This window comes from Typha latifolia, chromosome 9, assembly GCF_019914945.1.
Source record: "Typha latifolia isolate L0001 chromosome 9, TyphaL0001v2, whole genome shotgun sequence".
Classification (NCBI taxonomy): Eukaryota; Viridiplantae; Streptophyta; class Magnoliopsida; order Poales; family Typhaceae; genus Typha; species Typha latifolia.
In genome coordinates, this window is record NC_133094.1 from 9,479,709 (window position 1) to 9,501,335 (window position 21,627).

Genomic DNA, 21,627 nt, shown 5'->3' on the forward strand with positions numbered 1-21,627 from the left:
CATCCTCCCCTCATTTATTTATTTTCTCAAAATTTATAACTAACGAAGATTGTTTGAGTTCCCTTGGATTTAGATATCAGAGCTTCAGATATGAAATTCCAACAAGACATTCTTAAAAATTTGTACACCGATTACTTGTTACACATTACACATGGAAGGCAAGAAAGCACTATTTCCATTGATACAATAATCCACATTGGTTACAATCTCTGGCATCATAGCTTCCAAATCCCACATAAGAGTTGCATCAATACTTCCCCAAAAATAGCTGCACCTTTTCTCACTTAGGGGTGAAAGCCTACAACATAAAAAAGAGTTCAAAATTAGCCAAGAAACTACACAAATATTTATCATTTAATAAAAGGTTAATTAATCTTGAAACTCCTCAACTATTAGGCCATTTTCACTTTCACCCCTTTTTATCATTTTTTTCCTCTGTAACTGGACTCCCTTAAGTCCTCAACTATTAGGCTATTTATCCCATTTTTAGCGTATGATAACATTATAAACTAACTAAAAAATGGCCTCTTCTTCAACTTATTTCCCTCTTTCTCTTCCTCCATCTTTTTCTTTCCAACTCAAATCCTATATATATACTATTATAACCAGAACCATCACCACCACTACCACTACCACTAATCTCTTTGCTTACTGTCCCTCAACAACTTTACAAAGCCTTCAACAAGAACCCACCATGATCTTGATGGTGGTGATCACATTTAGAGGGCCTAATTATTTCAGCCAGTTTAGAGGGTCAATTAAGTTGTAGAGGATTAAGAATTGAGTTTGGAAAGACTTACAGCAAAGATCGTTGCATGTCCAGGGTCTGCAAGGTGAGCAAAGAGGTTGTCAATAGGGCCAGTTCCAGTATATATGGCCTGAAACCAAGCACCCATCACGGCCAACATTGCCAGCCTCCCATTCTTTATCTCTTTTGTCCTCAGCTCCCTTATCTTCTCCGGCGATCCGCTCCCCCACCCGAGGGGGTCGAACCAGAGGCCACCCGGGTACCCGACGTCAGTGCCGGTGAGCTTGTTGTTGGGGAAAATAGGATCTGTGTTGACGCACCCCGGCTTGAGGATGTCGGCCCACCGCCGACCCTCGGCCCAACCGATGAGGATGAGCTCAATGATGAAGAGAGTGGTGGTGTCTGTGAAGTACTCTTGTTCGCCGGCGGTGTACCATGAAGGGCTGTTGAGGATGCCTAGCTTGGTGAGGAACTCAGGGATGAAGATGCCGGCCGCGCCCAGCATCGCCCACCGGCAGTGGACGAGCTCGGCTTGCTGGTTCCATCTCAGGCTTTCAGGGTCAGAACCTACGATGATGATGATGATGATGATGATGATGATGATGATCATGATCATTTAATAACTTTAAAAACTTGTAGGTTGATTAATTTTCAAACCGGAGAAACCATGAGAACTCTTACACAAGTATATACAGGAAGAAAGAAAGAAAGATATAAGATTTATATTTTGAAACACAGAAAGTAAACGACCCCTAAGTTTCTTGAAATATATATATATATATATATATATATATATATATATATCTTGAAATGTGTTTGAACTCACCAAGACCCAAAGGATCGAATCCAAAGTCTCCTGGAAGGCTGCAACCAAAGATTAAAACAATATCCTTATAATCATTAATCATCATCAAACTAAAGTTAGGGTGATATCACAGAAAAGATCAAGTAAATTAAGGTGTTAATTACCTGCCATCAAGCCAAGGAGGAGGGGTGCTTCCTGGGAACCAGAGAGGCCTCTCAGAAGCCGCGGCGGCCGACACCGAGAAGGCGGCTCGTCGTGCCACCTGCGCCGCCGCCGACTTCCCTTCTCTTAGCTTCCTTCCACTAAGGAAGGATGCCTTTGTTGCACTCACACCATTTCTGCTCTTTTGAGAGCTGGACCATATAAATTGCCAATTAAATGCTTCAAATTAGTGTGTCACTTATGAAAAGTTATAGAAAATTTCATACTCACATGTATAGCCTTCAAAACTCATGGTTTTTTCATTGTTGCAGTTATTTTTTAGCAAATATAACTAAGAAGAATGTATGTAAAGAAAGAATATGAGTAGGTTGGCCTTTTTATAATTAAGTTGATAAAATTTTAATGCTTAATTAGCTCCCAAGAAAAACAAACCCTATTTTCTTACTAATCCCTCTACATTGGAATCACATATAACCCTAATAGGGCGAACCGATTTGTCAGGGTCGATCCGGACGCGATTGCCGATGGATCCCCAACAAATCAATCAATCATATGCATACGACGGGTCTGATGACACTTTAAAGCAGATACAAAAGAGTTATAAGATTTGAGCGAGCATAATTAGAACCACTAATAGAGCATAATTAATATACCGACGAAGATCCAATAGACGACCCACGTTGAAATATTAACTCCGAGAAATTTGAACCTAATATTTTTGGGAAGGCAAAGATTATAAAATATAACATAACATTGATAGGAAATCTATTCTTGCCTGGCTATCGCTGCAACAGCAGAAGAGGAAGCTGAGACAGAAGCCATTGTGAGATGTTCCTCTCTCCTTAGTATGGTGTGTGAGAGTGAGAGGGAGAGGGAGAGAGCGTAGGGATATAATAAGGGACTTGGTTTTAATGCCTTTGGAGTGGGCTTATCTTCGAGAGATAGGAGGATGGTCTTGTGAATCTCTTATGTTATGACACGTGGCATAGAAAATCTAATCTCGATTGCCTCTACTACCTCTAGATTCTGGCTGACTTGGATGACTCGATGATGTGGCTAGAATCCAATCTCGGCCGATGTGGCTAGAATCCATCCATCCCAAATTAATCGGATTTAGGTGTCAAAAAAGTTTCACCCAACCTTCTTGGAGGTAATTGGAAAGAAAAATATTATACAAGTATATGTATCTCTCTCTCTATACAGACATATAGAGGTGAATTTGTATAGCAAACTAATATTGAGTCACAAAATTCAAAAGGGCACTTCAAACTTCTTCCTTAAATTTTTTTTAAAAATCACGTACACCCCCTGATCTAATAAATTTCTTAATTTAGAGGTGAATTTCAAGGGAGTATATATAGATTTTTTTTAAAAAAAAGTTTATAGAGTATATGTTGGTAATAAAAAAAATATTCAAACAATGTATGTATAGAATAATAATAGTTTAAGGAATTAACGTAAAATTATCTTTTTATTTTTTAATATTGATAAGGAACGTAATATGGATCTCATATTCTCATGTGATGGATTGAGAGAGAGAGAGAGAGAGAGATTAATAAATTGAGAAATTTATGTTTTAGACTTGTAGTTAGGTCCATATCTAAATTGCTCCAGTGGAACTTTTATTTGTGATACTTATCAACCTTGTAGCTTTAGAATAGCTAAAAACTCACTAAACTAGGCACCAATTATTAAAAAGAAAGAAAGAATCTGAATAGATGACCCCTAAACTTCATACATAATAAATAAACCTCTTTTAGACAAGTAATTGCCAAATTGCTAATACAATTGAATTGAGATGATTTAGATTAGATAAACCCCAAAAAAAAGAGGAAGATAATCAAATCTAAATTGGGTTTTTTTTTTTAATGAAAAGCCCCTAAACTGATAATTCTATCGAATACAATTAGGTTTTACAAGCCTAATACACAAAAAATAGCGGAGATAATTTGAAAAACCCCACTATTAGTGTAATACGGAAAAACAAACATCAAGCTGGACCTCAAAAATAAACATGGATCATAGAGTAGAAAAGCTAGCAAACCTCAAAAATAAACATTAAACCAAAGGGACCTAATGGCCACTAAAATGCCTCCATTCGCTTTAATCCCTATCGGCCCTAGCAAGGAAAGGGAAGATGAATCAGCTAAAGGCGATGGCCGATGAATCAAGCAAGCATGCAACAAGGCACGACAACGACAGCGGATGAGAAGGTAGCAAGCAGAGAGCGACTGCAGAGAAGAAAAGAGAGGAGGAGAGGAGGGCGAATATGGGAACGAGTTGCAGGGAAGACGAAGAAAAGCTCCTACTAGAGGAGGGAGATGAAGAAGGGATCAAACACTTGCAAGCCATCACCGGCAACAAAACTCTGAAATGGAGCAGCTCTTAAGTAGACCAGTTGGGAGACAAGATCTAAATTGGACTGAGAAGGTGAAAACATTGTTTGGAGCTCATGCTGCCGATGAGTTAATAAATGACATGTCCCTAAGCAACTTTGTACGTGTAAATCTGTTGTCCTAAACAATATATTATGTTTTATTTAATACCATTTGTAGTAGATAAAAATATAAACTTAGAAAATTTCTAGGAATTAATATTTAACACCTTGTTGTACCAAAGAATCTTATCTTTTAATTAGATTTAACACTTGAAAGTTTTCAAATAACAATATATCTTCTCAACAAAAAGGAAACACTAACAATAACTTCTAAGTTATAAACCAAAATTCATCGTTATGCCATCTTTCCCATTTCGGTGGGGGAAAGGATATTAAATTAGGACTTTGGAAAAGAGAAGTTTGATTTGCTGAGATATTAAATTTAAGAATAAGATTTTGATTTGGTAAAATGGACTAAGATGAGATATGTGTGAAGAAAAAAAGAAGATGAAAAGTACATAGAGAAAATGTGACATACGATATTCTCAAAGATAAAATTTTAATTAAAAAATGATGAAACTATAGTGTGATTTAAAATTTTCCTACTGGCCATACGACTTATAAACTGGTGCTTTGGAATTTACTTTTTAACCCTAGAGATATCAGAACTAAGCACATTGGTATATATTTGGCTGTATTAACCAGTGGAGTAAGAATGCATAACTATTTATATTGAATTAATTTTTAATATCAGAAAAGAAAACTAATACTACCGTAAACCGTATAAACAGTAATAATTATATTTAACATGACATAAAATTAATATTAAAGTTTTAAAAATAATAAAATCGTAATGAGAATTAGAATGTTTTCAACTAAATATCAAAAATTCCCTTGAGTATATATTAATAGTAGCAATAAATATTATTAGTTTTTATTATAAGTATGGACTTAATACTCATTCACTTGTAAAATAAGAATAAGCTTATTCTAGAATAAATCTTTTATTCTGATGTAGTAATTAAACGATATATTATCTTATTTTAATATACTAATTCAATATTATCTCTCATCTTATTCTATACAACTTTCTAAAAATTATTTACTAATAATCTAAGATTATTATTTCTCGTTGAGATGAAAACACATAATTAATAGTCATATCAAGTATTGTCTCCTTTCTCTGCTCTCCAAAGGCAGCCCCGCAGGGTAATAACCCCATATACTCACATTATGCGATAAATTTTTTAAAGCATTGTTATTTTCATCATTTGGTTTAAAACATCATCAATTTCTAATACAATTTTATTATTTTTCAAAATTTTAGTATATCAACTGTATATCACATCAAATTTTATTAGTATTCCTTATACGGTAGTGATTATATTACAAATGAGTAATGTTTTCAACTAAATAACAAAAATACCCTTGAGTATATATTAAAGTAATAACAATAAATAATATATTTTTAAAAAATATTCGTTTTTCGGACCTTAAAGTGCTCTGTATACCCGCAATATCAGAAAATAATTATAAACTACAGAATAATGTAGAGCTATAAACCTTTTGCTCTGTTGTACTAATATTAGGTCACTTCCATCACCTTCGTCACTTTAATCTAAATCCATATGAGAAGGGGGGGTGGGGTTGGGGGTAATGTTGCTCTGCGGTTCATTTGCTGTCGAAATTATGTTAGTGGTCAAACAGAAGTAAACCTCAGCTGCGTTCCTCAAGGTGTTGGAATTACCCCCTTTCAATAAATATTATACCCACTTAAAAGAAGAATGTTTCCACGGATTTAAACCCCAAGCAACATGCTCCATTGCTAAAGCAATAACTGTTACACTAATCTTATCAATGTCAAGGTCAATAGCTCTTAACAAGTTTCCATCATAAACACCCTCAAGAACTAAGATGCCCTTTGAGAGCAATCCCTAGGAAAAGAGGATTAGTAACATTCATGTAGATATATTCCAAAGCTAAGAGATAGAGTTGCGGCCAAATATTGACCATTAAACTAGTTGTAACTAGTTAGATATTATACCAATCCACTATCTTCAGTACAGTTCTTGAGGTAGCCAACAGCAAACCCTCTAAAACATGTCATACCTTCAGTCAACAAAAATGAGTAGCACAAGTTTTTTAACCTAATTTGAAGTTAAAATAACAGAATTTGATCAAGTTAATTTTGATCCTTAAGATGAACCACGGCAAGCCTAGAACATAGTAAGTCAACCCTAACACCTACAAGCAGAGGACCACTATCGAGGATCAATGCAACTGCCGTCCATAACTAGACAACATAAGAAAGTTCGGCGACACCCAAATCATTGACTTGGCAGCAAAAGTACACATCCAGATCATAAATTGAACCCCTATGTTTAGCCCATATCAGATAATACAAATTTGGTATAAATTGTTTTCAAGAACTGTAATCAAAACAATAATTTCAGATACTTGCAAAATGATTCCTAAACTTTATGGAAGAAACCAAACTAGAGTGCCTTTATATGTCGAAGAATATACCTATTAGAAGCGATCTAAATATATAATGGAAAAAAAGCATTAATTATATATGATGATCTAAGTAAACAAGCAGTGGCATATCGACAAATGCCATTATTGTGACGCCGACCACCAGGCCATGAGGCTTTCACAGGGGGTGTTTTCTATTTACATTCCCATCTCTCCTCTCCCATCCTCGATCAAACTTGCCTTCCCAAGCTCTTTCAGGCTGAAAGTTTCATTCTACCACCCAAAGTAAAAGGTAACCTCTTTCAGGCTTTTCTGCTGTCCTCAGAAAACAGAACATCTTCTCTATGAAGTACAAGATATACTGAAGAGAAAGGGTGATAATAAACAGCAGAAGACCCACATATTCTCCTGTTAGAGCCAGCTATTATACTTGGTCTACATGATTTGGATTAATCAATGCAACTTGAACAAAGAAAAAAAAACTCAAGTATAGATGGTCAGATGAAACTAAACATAGGAGTCACCTGACATCTGCTGATGATAGGCTTAAGCTAAAATTTAGGTCAGCTCATTCATAAAAGAGCGCTAAGACAAGAAAATATCCTGACCTGACTTCATGCAAATCAGATAGAAATTACTCACAAAGCACCTAAAGACCATGTTGCCAAGAGAATAATCTGCAACCGACAACTACAAGATGTCTTTATTAGTGGTGGCAAATAAGCTCTTTAGCTCATGAGCTGCTCCTGCTGGAGCTCACTCAACTAAATAAACTAGCCAAGCTCAAGCTCAAAATTTGAGCTCGTCCATTTAAGAAGAGCTCTCAAGTTCTGAAGCAGAAACTAATTATGGTGTCTCTTCTATCCATCGGATTTTTTACGGAATAAAGGATACTAATATGCAAGCAGCAACTTAGAAAATGCAACATAGTAAATGTTAATGCAATGACATGAAACACTGGTCAAGAAGCAAAGGTCGGCAACCTTGCTGTTTATAAATAATAGATCGAGAAGCATATATATACTGAGCTGATTCAATGATTCAAGCTGAGCTTGAGCTCAGACCCAAAGTACTAATGCTGTCTTCCTATCAACGTATCACCTTTGTCTCTATCACTTCATACAACACTACTCCATATCGAAATAGTCCACATGCATTCACATGTCACTTATCTAATAATAGAAGACTGGATAGGCTTATTGATCAATTGTTTTGGCTAAATTACGCTTTAACTCCCTGAACTATGACAGAGCCATAATCAAGGTGAGCTGGCTGGGTACTTAAAGCGACCCAACCTCGAACTTTAGTCTTATTAATTTCGAGCTGAGGGAGCTGGTCTCCATATTAGAAAAAATTTGACTCAAAATTAATGGCAAGGTTGAAAAACAAACTGAAATAAGTAACCTCTAAAGAGTTAGAAAAGCATGTAATAGCAGTAAGAGCAAGTTAGTTCTACCAGAAGGGAAAAGGGGGGTTAAATATATTTTGCCCCCTTTTACTCCCATGTAAAATAGGGCCCCAACAAACATTAAAATATATGTTAAAGGGCAAAGAAAGAAAAAGGGTCAAATGAAGGAAAAGTAGGCAGAGGAGTGCAACAGAAAGAGAAGGAATATCATAACCACCCAATTCAAGATAGAGAAGAACCAGAGGAAGTACAAGAATGAAATAGAAGGTATGACCAGAGCCTATAAGCTGTAGGAGATGATCGAAAAATGGAAGAAGAGTGGTTTATGCACCACAAAGAAGAAAGAGGAAAGGAGATTTCAGCTTGGCGTTATTGCCCCTTGCAGCATGGAATTTTATGCTTTAGTCATGATAATTCTGGGCAAAACATGGTTTAAGACTCAAACACTAATTTCCATACGCCTTAAAGACTTCCAAAAAAGAAAAACTGTCTCAAGGTATTATATTAGTAAATTACACAGGTCCCATTGGAAATGTATAAATTGTTCCTCAGGGAAGTGATTTGACACCTAACTTTATTGTATATATAGAAAATCTAGTAGATGATCTAACACCTAATTTTATTCAATATGGACAGCCCATCTATATTAAGCCAGCCCATTCTACTAGTTGGCTAGCCAACTTGATCTCATCAGGCTAAACTTAACCAATCCAAACAACAATAGAGACCCAACAGAAATAAATTGAACCACAATACAGTCTAATTAAATCAGATAAACCAACAATTGTATTGAGAACAAAGAACCTACATTGTATTCTTTGCACAGTGGGACACTTACTATCACTCTGAACTGACAGCAAACCAAACCTTACTAGCATCTACTAGATGCATATTTAAAAGGAACCCTAAGAATCTCCTTACTTAATCCAAACAACAATAATAGTAGCATTTATATTTAATTGATCCAAGATTAAACTTACTTGAGTCTCATGGCTATTAATTTCAGTGAGCAAACTCATTTTGTCCGTGTTTTTAAGGAAGTTACACCCTACTCAATGGATTCATCTCTATGAGTCAACAAGTATCGTGCCACTGAATCACTGGTAACGATACAAGAGAAGTTTCTCAACACTCCCTGTTTCAAATTATGCCAACCTGTACCAACCAACCTTGTGCTCTTCAAACCGCATGTAGAAAATGTACCAAATTGGCACGCTATTCAAAGGGCCGAATTCAACCTGGGAAACCAAATCTAGAGGGTGTGTTGCTCCATCCTGATCAACACTCCCAGTGCCAATTAGTGCTGCTCATCTGGTCCAACTAAACTCGTTCAAACTTGACTCGAAGTTTTCGGGCCACAACCCTGCCCGACCAAATCCTGACCAAAAACTAATTCAATAAGGATCATGTTTACGCTCACCTAGCGTAGCCTAAAACCCATCGCCCGACCCATCCAAACCTCAAAAAGCCTAATCTAATCATCTTCTTCTGTTCTCCCCCTCCATTCTCGATCTAGCCGCCATCTTTCTCCTCTCTTCTCGTCTTCTCCTTCTCCCTTCTCACCATTGTCCTCCTCATCTCCTTCCCCTTTCTCGCCTCACCTATTTTCTTCTCTTCCTTTTCTGTTGTGGCCAGCTTTGTCACTTCTCTTTCTCCACCGTCGTCAATTCTCTTCCTCGATGCCACCTCCTGCCTCCACTACCGCCACCACTATTTCTTCTTGGTATAGCAAACCCGATAGTTAGACCGAGTTCCCAATCCATGGCCCAACCTGTGAGCACCATATTGCCAATGGCACGAAAATCTCACCCAATTTGTTTATAGTAGTGGATTAAATTGCTCATTTTAATTCTTTGATATTGCAACCTAAAGTTGATTATATTCCCCCAAATACCATTAGTCTTTCATAGGACTAATTATTCCTAAACAATAACTATCAAGGGTTCATTAAATAACTTCACAGCAATGATTCCTATCAGTGAGTAATGGATAGTTCTGATGACGCCTAATATATATCTTAAAGTTCCTCCTCACAATTTCCATCCAATGTAATCCTTGTTTCCATTTTCCTCTCTGAATAACCTTAAAAACAATATAAGGTTCTCGTCCTTTGCAATGTGAAACAAAACACAAATACAACCACTTCCTCTATGGCAACTTGTGGTCCATCTAGCTGTTATGACCCAATCTAGGATACTAGCTCGCGGCACCAGTGGTGCGGCTATGCAATGTTTGGATGACGTTCAGGGGCTGAGCAATGTGGTTTTAGCGACACCCATGAGGAGTTTCAGATTGGGTGGAGTTGCAGGTCACGTAATAATGATGAGGACGTGGTGGAAATGAATGTGGTAGATCTAGAACTCAGATGAGAGCTATGGACGTTGGTGGTGAGGCTGTTGGAGGAGTTGGTAAGGGGGAAGAGCGGTCGAGTAATATAAAATGGCTTGATTCGATATGCAACGATGTTTGGATAGATTCTACGGTGGACATTTCGAGGGCGATTCGAGAAGATCTACCAGATTCTCATGCAATTTCGATGTGTTGTTCTTATGAAAGAGAGAAATTTAACGCATTCAAGATCTCAATATTTGGCTAGTTAGATCGAGAGATATGATTAGGATAGTGACAAGAGGTCTGGGAGCATAGGATGGACAGGGTTGACAGAAAGATGGTGATCAAGGGTGAGGTATGGCCTATGCAGGTGGTAGCCGGACATGGCAGGGGGGAGAAAGGGGAGGAGTTGGTCGGTGCTCAAAGGGGATGAGAGGCCGACGGAAGGAGGGAGGTGGCCAGCAGCTTGAAGGGCACAACGGCTAGGTTGAGAACATGAGAGGGGAGGAGAGATCAAAGGAGATAATAAGTCTACAGGAAATGATTCAAAAACATGGTTAATCCTTGTTGCACTTCACAACCTAATCGATTAACCTGAACCACTTAATTGAAACAAGTTCATGACTAATCCAACATCCAATCAAACTAAGGCAAGCTAAACTAAAACTAAACCAATTGCTCAAATAAATAATTCGTTAGATAAATGGCTCAAGCCATAAACCTAATGTCCACGAGGTGGTCCAGTCTGACCCAGATCACATCACTAGCCCTTAAATGGCTCAAGCCATATACCAAATTCATTTATTCTTTTGGACCTCCATAAAATCCAGAAAACTCAGGCCATTTATCCAAAATTCTTGTTGTTCTATATAATAGCCAAGTGGTAGGAATGTATCACCAGAAATTGTTGTAAGATCATCATATAAATTTACACCAAAACTTCACATTGTGGACTCAACTAGCTGTCCGCGCATGTAAACTCCTAGGAGCATCTGATGAAATTCTGAACAAAAGAAAACCCACATTCCACAAGCATATGAGAAAACTTACATCCCACAAGCACGAGGAGTACTGGATCTCACAACCTTGCCTAGCAACAAAGTTTAAGAACAGCCCCATATTTACTCTACATAAGGTTAATTATCTTTACCTATGCATATTGAAGTTGTCTGTTGTTTCTTTAGCACTCACATAAATCATGTAATGTCCTGAGCATTCTATCTACATGCAACAAATACTTAATTTAAGATATTAGGAACTAATGTTGACAACTAACATGGCAATTATAACATCTAGCTAATAGATAAAACACAATCATTATCATCTTTGATGCCCTCTTCCCTCAGAACTGGATCAGCTTTAAAACATGATTAATGGCAGGAAGACTACATGCACAGGTGCTTGATTTGAAACATGGCTTATTATACATATGTAAGGCCCATGATTGTCGAAGAAAAACTACCCATAATTGATTAGTCCATTCAACCTCATCTTATAACAACCTATTGTCCATTGATTGTTGATTCAGCTCATACAAGCGCTTAATTTTCAATTCAGCTATAGAGCAAGCATCTCCTAAAGCACATTTGAAATTTCCTAAAAGGGGAAGAAATCTAGGAGAAAAAGATAACTGAGTAAGATTATGGGAAAGTATAAACAGGAAACAGAACTACACACCAAAATGAATAAGCATGCTTGTAAAATTTATCAAGGAAATCAAGCAAATAACATTCTGGCACAGAACCATAAACTGCCAGAACTATAAACAAGCATTTCAATTGTAACTATGATTAAGTGTTAAATCTAACTAATGGATTAGACAGTACTCAGAATTGAATATTCTTTTGATCTCATTTTCCTAATTATCTTTATTGATATTGAAATTTATGTACAATAAATATAACCAGTACCCAAAGAAAAGTAGCCGAACATCACTTTATAAATCAAAATATTGAGAAAGAAAAGGTTGTCAGATAACTCAAATTAATCTATTTCTGTGCTCTCCAAAAAAAAAAAGAAATTTGAATATTATTGGCTAAAAGCATAAAGCCTGAAACTGAGGAGCCACTGAAGTGATAGAACAGGCCAAAACCACAATATCACAAGCGCAGTTAAACCAAAATCAAAACTTAATTGTATGGTAGGTATAGCGGGTGGATGGAGAGAAAAACAAATTATAGGGCATGCAGTGCAAAGATTTTTACTTTTATCAACAAATGGCAATATAGAGATATTTATCCTTATTCATAAACAATGTTCCACAAGCAACACCAATTTTAGGGCGGTCAAGGGATAGATAGCACATAAGTAGTGGGGATGCATATGTGTTTATATTTAATAGTCCTTAATAGATAAATATAGGCAAACCAAGTGAGAAATGAAAGAAGTAAAGGATCTTGAAGAGGATGTAAGATAGACACTTCTTGCTGAGTTGTTGTATATGCTAAAAAAGTTCCTACAAATATTAGAGGAGATTACGTTTTCAACCCCTATGGTTAAGCCCAAATTTATTTCATCCTCAATAGATTTTTTTTATATCACTTTACCCGCTTATAGTTATATTCTGAAATATTATCTTTTTAATTATATTTAACCAATTTATAAGTCGAATTTAAAAATATTCATTACAAAGTTGTAAATAAATGGAAAAGGTTATCCATCAGACTTCAGATAAGGAAGATATCACAAATATTTAATATATTTGCCATATATTTATCTTAAATCTGATCAACATTATTTTGAAACCATTGGAAAGCTTTTCCAATCCTATACAACTTTACATTTAATGTATATCTTCAAATTCGACCATTTGTTTGGTCAAAATATGATGGAAAAAATAATAGTTTAATTTTTAATATAACCATAAGAGGGTAAAATGACACAAATAAAATTATAATAAGGTGAAGTGAATTTAAGCCTAACTACAAAGAGGTAAAATGTAGTTTTCACAAAAAATTATGAACTAAGGTTCCTATAATTTATATGCAAGTCCACAGAATAAGAGGCAAATTTTGACTCGACATGAACCTGAAAGCTTTAATGGATTTAAATTTAATATAAAAGAGTTCAAGTTACAAACAGGCTTACCCGCCTAATCTGATTATTAAACAGGTCGTGCTCGTTTTTATTACCTAAACCTATTTAACTTCAACCTAATTATGATGCGCCAACTCGTTTACAACTTGATAACCCGACTATGACCTGAATAACTCGTATATCACCTAAATAACCTATTTATAACTTGAAAAACCCATGTATAACATTATTAACCCATTAAATGGGTTAAATGGGTGACCATATATTTCGTCTAATAAACAGGTAGTATTCATGTTTAGTATTCCAAGAACCTTTTTAATAAATATATATTGTTTGAATTGACTTAAGCTCAACCCTAACCAACCCAACATGATTGCCGCCTCTACTATGCAGGTTAATCCTATGCAAAGGAGGCATAGGGATCGCAAACACATGCGGATGCTAATGTTGTAAGAAACGTATGTTGTATATGAACAATTACCCCAACATCGCACATAGGTGATACATGGGTGCATATACAAGCGCTTAACTAGTACATGACATTTACTAAATTATATATAGTGAACCATTTCATATGCACACAAACACATGCAAGCATCATATTTGAAAACTTATATTCACATAAAGCCTCGAGCTGACAAAGAGATTTGTGCGTTATAGGAACTTTTGAATATTATTTTTCATCCAAAAGGCACTAGTTCAATCGAGACATAGTAGTATAAAAATCACCTGCAAGTTATTGAGGCATCCAACTTGCCTAAACGAGCCACCAATTTCCGGCAAGGTGACCTGTCTGCATTCTATGGCCACATATAGACTATGCGGGGCTATGGATCGCCACTGCCTAAGCAATTGCCTTGGCGGCCACATAGTCCCGCTTTTCAAAACATTGGCTACCTAGGAGGCAAGTGTACAAACTTCTTACTCTTTAGGAAAACAGATCATAATAGCAATGTTAACTTCCGCGTGCATTTAAATTACTAATTTGTAAATAAATCAAGAAGAAAATCACATTCTTTATCACTATTTAAAGGTTAAGAAAACTATTTGATTAGTATGAATTTTATATCTAAGTCTTCTAAATATTGTCTAGACCAAGATCAATATCCATATCTAGATGGTCTTTTCAAGATATGAATACTGGGCTGGAAAAAAATTACTTGAACTAATATTCGTATATCCATATAATTAGAACATAACAAAATAATGAAACAATATTAGAATAAACTTTATTTTGTACCTTTTGCATAAATCCTTATAATATTTTCTCTAGATTCTGAATATGCTAAGCATTTTAATAATATAAGACTACATATGTTTATATAGTTTGATGTCAATCAATCTGATATATTTGTGCACTTAAATATGTATTCCATATGGTTAAAATTTACCGAGTTAATTATTAATATGGCTTTCTGTATATCTAGAAAAGAGAAATGGAGATGGATAGGATTTGTCACTAACCAATCTGTATCTCATCTGTTTTCAGTTTTTCACCCTATCAGCATATGATATCACCAAAAGGGGTTGGGCAACAAACTTATTTTAAACGACGAGTACAATATACTCTATGGTTAGTTTAGCATCATCAAATTAATGTGTGTGTATGTGTGCGTAAGTGTGCAGGTGCAAATGAGTTTCTTATGATCCAAACTCTTAGTTTTGGTTGGTTCACTTCAACTCTCAGAGAACTAGAACAATTTGACCAAAACAAATTGGTTTTTGCCCAGAATGGACGAAGCTCAAGCCGAAAAGATCACTATTGCTCATTTCGACCAAGAACAATGAGCTTCAACCTTGATTCTGGATATGTTTCATTAGAAACCAATATGTTTCCTTCAAAGAATGAACCCATTAGAAGTAATTTAGAAAAATAACGACATGATTGTACAATTGCTACCATAATTATACAGAAGTCTACTTGCAAAGTTAAGCATTACCATGGTCATCATAATTTTACTAAGGCCATCTAGCTGACTTGACAGTTAAGAGCATAAGGCTCCAATGTCCTGTAATGTAATGCAATCATGGTAATAATGTAACAATGTGGACACAACTAATATGATAAACAATTGCTTTACATTTTATATCACTATACACGTCAGAATTATTTAGGCTTCCTATTTATTGTAGTGTTACTGTTCAGATTTTGATCATCCTAAATATTGTATCTCTAACTATAGAAAGACAGTTCAACAGGTGGAGATACAACAGCTAGGCCCAAATACATTATTGTAGTCTCATTCCAGCTTGCAGCTGATAAGGTTATATCCATTCATTTATATAAGTTGGTGCACCTACAGGTTGTATTAATTTGAATTAAAATCACAATCAAAGTTATATCCTGATCAGATTTCTCTTTGTTTTTTCACAAAGTAACCACTAAATATAAACTTAACATCAAGCTTCAACAACATGTTAGCACCCATATAATATGGAAAATAAAAACCTACAAGTGATACAATCCTCTAACCCTGTCACTTGGCACCGATATTAGAATTACCAGCTCTTAAACTGCAGAAAATATCTTTACTGAACTCTGTTATGTGAACTACCAACACCTTACCAAGCTTCAGTATGTTTCTTGACCCAGCCACTTGTTCCACTATGTTTATCAGCATTTCCGAAGTTCCACCAAGTCCTATAGTACTTAGAAAACAAGAATGTCATTCTTAGCAAGATGGATAGAAATCTAATGAATATAAAGAAACAAAAAAAAAAATCAAAATTTTACAATAAGTTATAAAGAAAACAATAAAGGAAAATGAGAGGAGACCAAATAACTATGGATGCTGAAGCCGCATGCCACAAAAACTATGCAACAAGATGCGGATTCCACAATAAAGTGGGACAGGCTTGACTACTACAGAAATATAAATATAAGATATACTAAACAAGTACCCACCTAAATTGTGAGCAACAACACATAAGGAAGAGGCTGGTCAACATATAAACATAAAGAAATGCAAAAGAATTAATCTATCCATGTGTTAAGCTTCTCGCGTACACCATTTTACATATACCAACAATATCTGGTGAACAAGCACTTACTGAGTTACTGTTCACGTAGCTTGTTTCTAATCGGCCACATATAAGCTGCAAAAGAACTTCAGGCAAGTGATCCAGATTAAAAAGAAACAGAAACATCAGTCAAGATTTACTCAAAATATCAAATATTATACCAAAGACTCTGATTCCAATGTGGCGGAAGGCCTGCGTGAACCATGAAGGGTGCCAGTTCTAACTAGCACCAGGAGCTAGTGAACTCACAAACCACAGAGAAAATTAGAGCAACCATTATAACTGGTGGCCAGAAGCAGTCAGAGTAAGAGTTAGCAGTCCAAAATAAAAATGTTACATAACAAGTTTCAAACAAGGTTAGTAAATAGCTAACAAAGATGTCCCAGAAATTCCATATGAAAGCAGGTATGAAGAGGCTAGTATCTTCTGAAATGGCCACAGGTAGACCCTCTCTGCATGAGAAAATAAATTATAAAACCAGACATGCAATATAATTGTCAACTAACAAATATATCAACTTTCCACCACGGCAATAGTCACTAGTTCTTTCCGCTCAGCAGTCTCTGCGATTGTCATAACAGTACAGCAAGGTTAAAGATGTGAGTCCCAAACTTCCAACTAGGTCAACTTATAGAAAGAAGAAATAAATCAGGTTGACATTAGCTCCAAGAAACCTCAAGCCTGCCAAAAAATTCAATGATCACCAAAACACAAGTTAAGAAATGCCAAAACTGATATCACTAGAACATAGCAAAGATTTGCAAAGTGCAAACTAACAGAACATTTCCGATATAAACTAAAGGTATGTGCAAAAGATGGGTCAGCGAGTAGCGGCTTCTTAACAATCTTAAGCTGAACATATCTCCTGCTCAATAAGAAAAAGGAATTGTTGGATCCCTGAAAGGTGTTATATTCTCCAGTATGAGATTAAACCAGTTTCATGAAAAGATTAATTTATCTTGAACCAATTCTTGCAGATATTAAATTTAGAAGACCCCATTTGCAGTTAGTCTTTAACGTTATTATAAACAAAGTAGTAAAAGAGGAAGTTGCGATATTACCTTTTCCTGATACAACAGGTATTAGCAGTAATTGGCATCACTTCATCTCTGACATGAACTTCTCATACTCAGTGTCACCATAAGAAGTTGGCTGCTCTGCAGTTGATGAAGCCTGAGGAGGAGGTGGGGGCGGGGGAGCATTTGTAGCCCATGGTGCAGTTGCAAGGCTCTGAGAGGGATCAATCGTCGGAGGTGGAACTGGTGAAACAGCAGGATAATAAGGTGCATAACCGTAAGGAAGTGGCGGATATACAGGCATAACATTGGGAGCAACAGAAGAGCCATATATGTTGGTGGGCACAGGCTGAGCAGGTGCTGCAGAACTCTGTGGCTGACCAGTAGGAGGATTCTGCATTGCTTCACTGGAAGGCATGTTTTGAGGCACAGTGCCGGGTGGAACAGTCTGATGTGGTGGCTGATACTGCATGCCATAAGGAGGAACTTGTTGGCCTTGAACAGGGGTGTACATGCTAGAACCTGGCGGTGGTGGTGGAGGATACGGTGCATAAGAAGGTGGAAATGGTGGCCCCCAAGGAACAGGTCCATTGACATAACTTCCAGGAGGCGGTGGTGGCGGGTTAGGAAGAGGCCCACCAGTCATATAGTGCTGAGAAGGATAACCGCCAGCTGAAGGATCTGAACCAGTGTATGTTGGTGCCACGGGAACAGGAGGACCAGGGGGCACAGTGGGCTGGGGTGGCTTACCAGCTACTCTTACAGCTATAACTCTCCCTTCCAGATGATAACCATTCATAGCAGCAATCGCCTGATTCGCCTGAGTCATGTCCGCGTACTTCACAAAGCCGTAACCTTTGCTAAGCCCTGTAGTCCTGTCCTTGATAACCTTCGCCATCACAATATCCCCGAAGGATGAGAACAACCTGATAAGTCCATCGTCGTCAAGAGTTGGCGGCAGATATCCGATGTACAAATTTGTCTCATCGTACTCTTTCTTAATGCCATTGGCAGCTGTGGCCCCAACTCCGCTACCACCAGCCCATGGAGGGTTGCTTCCCGAAGTGCCCGAACCAAGAAGAGGCACTGCTGAACTCTGCTTCGTAAGAGACTCCGGAGCACTTCCGCCTAACTCAGCCAAGAAGTTCTGGTACTCGTCGTCCATCTTCTTGACTGACCCTTTCATGGGGCAATCAATCGTGGGATGGCCACCATCCCCGCAAATCTTACACTGCACATCGCTCTTAAAAGTAGTAGTGCGGGCAGGGCAAGCGAACTGCCGGTGCCCAGGCTCACCGCAGAGCCTACAGAACTCATCGTCCCTTATCGTGCCATTGAGGGCCGCAAGCTCCCTCAACTGCTGCCTCTTGTGCTCGTTCAAGACCTCATCGACCGGCGTCAAGAGCTTTTCCACCATCCCCGCGGCAGCATCCAGCGCATCCTGTGTCTCAGCCTCCACTAGAACATGCAAGTCCTCGTTCTCCGACGGGTCAGGCTTCAGGTCCCGCTTCTGCTGCAGCTTTCCTTCCTTGATCGAACCCTTGCCCCGGATCACGATTTTGGCGCCCGTCTCCTTCTCCATCCGCTTCTGGGTGTTTCCACGAGGGCCGATGATGAGACCAATGAAGTTGTAACCAGGGTACTCCTTCATGGGGATGTAGAGCTTCTTCTGGAGCTTCGGGGGACGGTAGTCGGCAGGGGGCTTGAAAGCAGGGTTGCGGCGGATGAGCTGGGAGATGATGTCCTGCCGCTCTTTGTTGAGGCGCTCACGTGCTCGGTACTCGCGGGTGTTGATGCGGACGCCCATGTTGTCGTAGATGGGCTCGGGGGACGGGGAGCGGGCGCCCTCAGGGCGGTCATCGAGGGGCATGCCCGACTGCAGGAGGCGGCTGATCTCGAGAAGGCGGGCGTTGAGGACCTGAACCTCCGGGTCCAGGTCAGCGGTGAAATCCTTCATAAAGTCCGGGAGCTGAAGCGCCGGCTTCGGCTCCTCCTCCGCCCACCTAGACTTGCGCTTGCGACCACCGGTGGAGCCGTCGGCTCCGGATCCACCATCTGACTCAGCCGGCGGGTCCCACCGGCTTCGACGGCGTCGGCGGCCACTTCCGGCATCGTCCTCGCCACCGGAGACGTCCTTGTCGGCGCCGCCACTATGCGTGAGGGCCTGGCCGTTTTCGGAGACCAGAGAGCGATTGATAACTAGGTTTTCTTGAGATGTTTCCCGCGGAGCTAGGGTTTCGGGGGGCGGGGGAGGGTGGCAATCGTGATCTAGGGTTTCAGGGAGCGGGGGAGGATGAAGATTGGGATCTAAGGTTTGTGGAGGATAGGGAGGGTATGAGTCGCCTAGGTTTAGGTTTTCGTGGTTGTTCTTCGGGGTTAGGGTTTCGATTGAAGCGAATTCCTCCATTGGAACGCCCGAGAGACGAAATTCGACTGCAGAGAGACGACGAAGCGAGAAGACTGTAGGGCATATACATATACATATATATATATATATATAAAGTGGAGAGGCGGTTTGGGTAGTATTAATAATACAGTGAGTGGTACTAAATACACACGAGATGTAGATATCCTGAAACAAAAATTTGTTATATATTTTTTACCCCTCTTATAAAATTTTTAAACACTTTATTTATGCATAAAAATTATTTTACCCTTATAATTTTTATTTTTCCTAATTCACTCGTGCTTGTGACTAGAAGTGATAGCAGTTACTATTTCCGAGCCATCCCTAATTACCAAAATATCTCATTTATAATAAATTACTAAAACATTTAAATTATCATTTTCCTGAAAATAATCTGAGCATTTTAGTAATTTGGGCAGTTCTATTAATTGGGAAAGAAACTATGGGATAAAAAAAATTCATAGAAAGGATAGCAAGACTAAAAGAACAGATTTGTTTTTGTTATATTAAAGTGAATTTTAAGTTTACCAACTTTTTATTATTTAGTTGGAAAAATTAGTAAAGCCTCGTTTACTTTAATAATAAAGTCAATTATAAAATATATTTTTTTCTGAATAAAGTTTTGAGTATATATATAACTAGAGTTTTAAAGAAGATGAAAATAAATATTAATTTAGAAATATACAAGGGGACGGTTCATTAATGAATAGTTTGAAAGTTTGAGGGATTGGATTCATCGTTCTCTTGCTGGGTGTAGATGCGGACGGTACAAGTTGTCTATAAGTGCTGAAGCATCAGCCATAAAGGAGATGCTGCTTGGCATTCAGCAAAAGAACTACACCAACTTATGGATTGGAACAGACTCTTCCACGCTTGTCCACATTTTGCAAGATGGCAAGAAGCTGCACTAGTCCTTAATATCCATTATCGACGATATTAATATCCTAAGTAGTAATTATCATAATTATAAAGTTAGTCACACTTTCCGAAAAGCTAATTGTGTTGCGGATTGGCTTGCTAACCACGGTAAGAACTTAGGCATCGGGTGCACTTAGAATGGGGGATATCCGTAAGAGCTTAGTCATATTTTGGTCTCTAATACTTTCAGAGACTTTTGTAACCGTTTAGTTAATCTAAAACATCTCTTTTCTTAAAAAAAACAGAGAAAAAAAAGGATGAGAGAGAGATAGTAAGCTATTACGTCCGCGTAGCATTATTTTGACATTCTTCGGTTATTTAATAAGCTACTAATAAAACAAAATAGAATAGAAGAGGACATATATTCTTGTTCACCAAATATCTCCTTCGGTATTCACTGCATCATTACTCATTTTCATTCATTAAACAATTAAAAAAACTAGTTGGATGTTCTATTCTTCTACAAGCATATCTATTACTTGATTTATTTATTTATTTATGGGTGCACAAAATGAAGCTTGATGGAATATGTCCTAAAGTCCTAACTTCTACTTGTATTTTTCTTGTGATTTTAGAGTTAAATTTGATAATGGTTATTACTATGTTTTCTTAACTTTGATTTTCTTTTTGGAAGCAATTTTCATCTCTTCACAAACATTTCACTTTAATACCTCAGTTAATTTTTTTATGTTTTGATCACTTAGCATAAAAATGCTACAAATGTCTAATTCTTTTCTTTGATTTATCCAATTTAGTTTTATTATTTTATTTTTGTAACTTTCATGTTTTAGTTTTGCCTGCTTTTAGTTTGGAGATACATACATTCTTTTATTTATGAACAAATTTGAAAATTTTAGAAATTGATTTGATAAATTTTAAAGATAATTTAAAATTTGAACTATGTTGGGTTCTATCAAGCTGGA

The 21,627-nt window shown here is 37.5% G+C and overlaps 2 protein-coding genes across 2 annotated transcripts; both read right to left on the bottom strand.

Moving 5' to 3' along the window:
- Positions 1-91: 91 nt before the first annotated feature.
- LOC140794808 (chlorophyll a-b binding protein 7, chloroplastic-like) lies at positions 92-2,650 on the bottom strand. Its single transcript, XM_073147031.1, has 5 exons — positions 2,491-2,650; positions 1,718-1,906; positions 1,575-1,612; positions 801-1,315; positions 92-298 (listed from the first exon to the last, which is right to left on the bottom strand). Exons 1-5 carry the CDS (start codon positions 2,535-2,537, stop codon positions 281-283), a joined length of 807 nt encoding a protein of 268 aa, XP_073003132.1. The 5' UTR covers positions 2,538-2,650; the 3' UTR covers positions 92-280.
- Positions 2,651-16,674: 14,024 nt separating this feature from the next.
- LOC140794771 (splicing factor-like protein 1) lies at positions 16,675-19,873 on the bottom strand. The gene is made up of 2 exons (XM_073146942.1): positions 17,425-19,873; positions 16,675-17,044 (listed from the first exon to the last, which is right to left on the bottom strand). Exon 1 carries the CDS (start codon positions 19,784-19,786, stop codon positions 17,462-17,464), a length of 2,325 nt encoding a protein of 774 aa, XP_073003043.1. The 5' UTR covers positions 19,787-19,873; the 3' UTR covers positions 16,675-17,044; positions 17,425-17,461.
- Between the last annotated feature and the right edge of the window lie 1,754 nt (positions 19,874-21,627).